The following is a 5,414-nucleotide window of genomic DNA, read 5'->3' on the forward strand; positions in this document are numbered from 1 at the left end:
GAAGAACGGTTCTTAGACTTAATCGGTCTCTGGTTTAAAACTATTATTTAGTCTTTCAGCGCTTTTCAGGAAAGGAACTCCGAGTGAACCAAGTTAGCATGTTTTAAAGGATCTATTTTCAAAAGATGTAGTAATGAAAATACCTTTGTAACGCAAGATAATACCTTCGTAACGCAAGACGCTACAAAGTATATCAGCTAATTACAAAGAAAGATAAACTACACATCAAAATGTAATATATGATTGCTGTGGGCATCTTATTCGTCAAATATGGTGGCCGGGCTCCTGGCTTACTCGCCTTGGTGGCATTTCACTCATCGGTGACCTCTTGCCGTGTCCTCAAAAATTTCAGGCCTTGTGTCTAGAGTAGAAAAGAATATATCATCATCATTTAATGTTCGGTAGTACAGTGAAAGTACGTGATTAAAATAATAATATTCTTTTCTACCCTAGGTACAAGACCTGAAATTTGTGGGGAGAGGGCCAGTCGATTAGATCGATCCCACTATGCAACTGGTACTTAATTTATCGACCCCGAAATGATGAAAGGCAAAGTCGACCTAGGCGGAATTTGAACTCAGAACGTAAAGACAGACGAAATACCGCTAAGCATTTCACCCGGCACGCTAACGACTCTGCCAGCTCGCCATCTTGACGTAAGCTTCAATAATAAACTGCGATAGGTGAGCTGCGATATGGTGAGGCATTCCTGTATTTTGTTTGAAGGCTGTCAATGAGGCACCATAAAATATACGTAGCATATTTGGCTAACGTTAACTCGAAAATAACAGCAATTGCTTTAAAATCGATACATGGGGCTTCTACAGGCGTAGCTGCTCTCTTCTTAAATTCAATTTATTTCTGAAATAAGCCACCTATGATTGGATCTCAAAGAAAAGAAAGACTTGTGGAACAATCGATTGGAATCTGATTAGGGTTAGGATTATACCTCATTCCTCACCAACACCATTTATGTGTGCATTTATTAACCTCATCAAAAATCAAATATTGAATGGCAAAGAATTTAATGAAAGTTTGGAAGAACTATAACTGGAATATGGTGATTTATTGTAGCATTATGTGGTTCACTGATTAAGCAAAGTGCCATATTATGAACTGAAAATGAAAGAAAATACTTAATGGCTATTTAAGCTTTACCTAATATGGAATTAGAGGTTAGAGGATTAAAATGGTTAAATGGTAGTTAGATTTGGAATTTTGGGGCAATCACTAGCCATGGAAAGAATTTGATTTTGGAATTACAAAGGCCAAATAATCTTATTGGTTCACTTTTCGCTCGTTTCAACAGTTTTGAATCAATGCACCAACTGTCCGTGAGTCAGCTGTAAAAAAGCACTCATCCTACATTTTCGAATTCCAAAAGACCAGAAAGCAGAATCGATGATGGAATGTTCTATAGACTGTTCCAAATTCTGAGATTGATTCCATGATTTACAAAATTCTGACTTCCAACAATGAATGTGCCGAATTCCTTTTGATGTGGTACCAGGTGAAGCTCCTGGCAATTAGAATTAATTCCTTGAATTTTATATCTAAATTTACTTGATTATAGAATTTGGTTCTATATATTCATTTACTTGTTTCAGCTCGAGGGTTGTGGCCATGCTGGAACACCGTCATTGATGTTGCTACATTTTCATTAATCCTCCTTAGTGAACGAGGGAGTTTGATGTTGCTGCCTTCATTTGTGTTTCCTGTCATAAAGTTGGTTCATTCGGAACTCTTGACAACAAAAGGTCCAGTTCTATTTTCAAGGCCTCTACATGCACCCCGTGTAGGTCTCTCGAGTCTTTTGGGGGCAGACTGCAGAGCTGCCGGTCCTTGGACCCCAAACTATTGCAGTATCTGGTCCAGTATTTTGATGACAAGGGTAGGATCTTAAGAACTATGCAATGTTACCTAGTTCTGGATATATTAAATATTGGTTGTTCTTGTTGCAGATACTAAGTCGGGATCACATTCTGCCGTTTGTTGGCTGATAACCAAAACCCAGAATTCCAAACACATCATTAATTCTGAACTGTCTGTTAAAATCATTTTTAATAAAATGATCCACGGGAATTAACTCTTTTTTACTGTGGTTATTTCCCTCAGATCTACGGTTTCCGGTTTAGGCAAAAGACCAGCAGATTTTCGAGGAGAGGTGACTAGTTGATACCACTGACCCGAGTGTTTGACAAGTACTTTACGTTACCGATCCTGAAACGATGAAAACCAAAGTTAACCTCGGCGGGATTTGAATTCAAAACTAAGAACATAAAGAATTAAAATAAATACTGCTAAGCATTTTTTTTCAGCGCTGTAACTTAGATATATAAAATTTCAGACGATCAAAGTTTTCCAACGGACATATCTCATACGCTGTTTTATTTCACAGTTCAGCGGTTTTGATGCTGAAACAGAGGACATCCATCATCCGTACTGATCCTTTGTTCTCTCCAAAAGATCAATATTTAAATTTAGGTGTCAGCGATTTGTGTGCAATGGTTAGAAGAATTTCCACTGGCCAGTATACATAAAAGAAAAATATTTAACATGACAAGGTTTTTACTGACGACACAAATAAACGCATTTAAACAATATAAAAATACAAAAATATTGGGGTCTTTTTGCATCAAATTTGAATGAATTTACTCAAGTCTTAATTTATGACACCCAGAGAAATAAGATGCAAAGGATGCTACTTTACCATGCGATCAACCGCAGTATCCGTAATGTACACTGAGAAATGACCGGTTTGGGCTATGATTTGGATTATAGTTTAAGGTTAGGGTTAGGGGTTAGTTTTACGGTTATCAGTTAGGGTTCAGGGTTAGGGTTAAGATTGGAGTAAGGGTTAAGGTTAGACTGCTAAAGTGTAAATGGCCAGGTAGACCGCACTCTAAAGTTACGGTTTACCTGGTCATGCAAAGTTGATTCCCTTTGCATTGTAAATAAGAATGTAAAGAGGCTGGAGTAAATATTATAGTGTAAATCACCCCTTTAGTATGTTGGAAACTACTAAGGTTCTTTTGAAGTATATATTATGAGCTTCAAAATTTGGTGCATTATTTTCTATCTTGAAGAGACCCCACGGTTGACACGGAATTTGAAAACCGTGCAACCAGCCGAAAGGGTATTAGTTAGTACCCGATCACATGTAGTATATCGCTTCTTTCACAAAATAGCGGGTTCACATAGATGAAAGTGGATAAAGAGAAATCGTTTTTGTCTACTGGTCATTGAATTCGATCTTTGGTTCTGATTTTGAGCCGCATAAAATGTCTGGATCGCAATAATGCATTTCATACATTATACACAAGCATCTACCAAACGAAGAAAATATTCTAGAATTTTGAGGCTTGATATGTTGTATCCAATTAACACACACACACACACACAGAGGAAAATTCGCAGGACCCGACATTTTCTTCCTAACTTTCTGGAAAATAGGTATTTTTTAATGAAATTTTATACAAATACCTTTCAAACAGTGTAGATTATGATTACAAAGAAATTTGTCGGCAAAAATTTTCGGAAGGGGCGAGGGGAGGAGTTTTGGAAAAACGGAGTTTTGGATCAGACGACCCACATAAGTTGGAATTTTTCCGTTTTGGCGGGTTTTTTCCAATATTTTTCACCAAAATCTTCAGAATGATGGGAGGCATCTTTTTCACGTCAAAAATTTTTTTTTTTTTTTTCACTCCCGCCACTCTCTCAACACACCTGTCCGAAACGATTTTGGCCATTTTTTTTCGCTACGCACCCGTGCGAGAAGCATTTTTAACAATTGTTAATAATTTCAGAGGAAAATGTGTGATTTAAGGAAGATCTGGCTGTTGTTTCTAGCACATCTCAAAACCTCCCTCCTCGTTTCTTTCTCACCCACACATCTATTGATGTTTTTCAGTATTTTCCTCCCCACAAACAATTTTTATGGAATGATGATGCGAAAGTAACACACATGTAGTCCCAACCGAGCGAGGTCGTGTTGTATGTGTGTGTGTGTGTGTGTACGCGTAGTACCAATGGCTGGTTCACAAGCCCCAACATGCTAGAAATAGCAGTAAGAATTATAACCATGATACACACAAAGAAACGCGCTTCTCTTTCTCTCTCTCTCTCTCTCTGTTATAAAGTTTTATGTCCCATCATGCTTGAAATAGCAGTGAATCACACACACGCACGAATAGTCTGTGCAGAGTGACCTCGCTTGCACCGTCAACTGAAAAAGCGCCAAGCGATTTCCCCTCTATCCACACTGTTGAAAAATTCTAGGTTCGTAGCTTATGACTGATGCTGCAGTGTGACCCGATAAAACTCCTTAACAATCGGTTAATTTAGATGTAAACATGATTCCATTAACTTTTATGAGTTCAGTTGAAATCCTTCCTGCAATAAAAGCGAACGACGAGCACCGACTTACACAATACAGGATATTATTTGTGGTCGCTTACGGACGAAATAAACTAATAGACGTAGTAGCTTAAAATGTTTTATGCAGTTTTAATTAAGTACCGAATAAATATTATAAAGTAAAAAGGATATCTATTTAATTTTACATAAATTTTTAATAGCATTTTTAAAACACCTTATTCAGTTACTATAACACACACACACACATACAATGTGGTAGTGGTTCTAAGCGACCTTCACTACCGCCATATTTATGTTGTGACGGAGTCGGCGAAATTTTTACCTCGATTCATTAATCAATTAACTAATTAATAACTGTTATTTTTGATATATTATTAATTGATCGCCATGGCGGATGCTGCGGCCAGGTCATTACAATATGAGTACAAAGCTGTAAGTATTGTTTCATTGGTTTTGTGTTGATATTTTAAATGTCTCCACACGTGTCTTTCTCGTTTGTTTTGCTGTGTTACCAATTGTTCCTTAATTTGACTTGTACAATATTAATTATCGTTCTATTAAAACTGGATGCCCGATATTTATGTACCTGAATACCGAAGTAACTTAGATTAGAGGAGTAATTTTTTTTTATTTGCTTTGCAACCTTAATACCGTACATTTTGTTGACCGAAACTGAAAGCAATCCTATCATAAATATATATATATATATATAGTTTGTGTTTGTATCTCATCAACGCTTACCAACTTGTGCTTGTTTTTTACATCTCCGTAACGTAGCGGTTCAGCAAAAAGAAACCGGTAGATTAAGAACCAGGCGTGAAAAAACATAAGGTACTAGGGTGGGGAGGTCAATTTGTTCGACTAAAACCCTTCATAGCGATGCCCCAGCATGGTCGCAGTCTAACGACTAAAACAAGTAATAGATAAATTAAAGATCAAATGGGTTGTTTTTTTCTTTTCTTTAAACTGAATGTTGAAAGGATAAATACGTCACTGATGTAAACTTGTGATCCAGTTCAATTAGCAATTACTAATAT

The 5,414-nt window shown here is 36.9% G+C and overlaps 2 protein-coding genes across 2 annotated transcripts in view; both read left to right on the forward strand.

Moving 5' to 3' along the window:
- LOC106873133 (uncharacterized) overlaps positions 1-1,968 on the forward strand; it is a 53,045-nt gene extending 51,077 nt beyond the window's left edge. Inside the window, exon 9 of the mRNA XM_052975659.1 lies at positions 1,962-1,968. Coding sequence (XP_052831619.1) covers positions 1,962-1,968 — 7 coding nt within the window. The remainder of the gene's footprint in view (positions 1-1,961) is intronic.
- Positions 1,969-4,259: 2,291 nt separating this feature from the next.
- The window catches only part of LOC106873134 (U5 small nuclear ribonucleoprotein 200 kDa helicase), a 69,308-nt gene continuing 68,153 nt past the window's right edge, over positions 4,260-5,414 (forward strand). Inside the window, exon 1 of the mRNA XM_014920360.2 lies at positions 4,260-4,809. Coding sequence (XP_014775846.1) covers positions 4,765-4,809 — 45 coding nt within the window. The 5' untranslated portion in view covers positions 4,260-4,764. The remainder of the gene's footprint in view (positions 4,810-5,414) is intronic.

The sequence above is a fragment of the Octopus bimaculoides genome, chromosome 22 (genome assembly GCF_001194135.2).
Source record: "Octopus bimaculoides isolate UCB-OBI-ISO-001 chromosome 22, ASM119413v2, whole genome shotgun sequence".
NCBI lineage: Eukaryota > Metazoa > Mollusca > Cephalopoda > Octopoda > Octopodidae > Octopus > Octopus bimaculoides.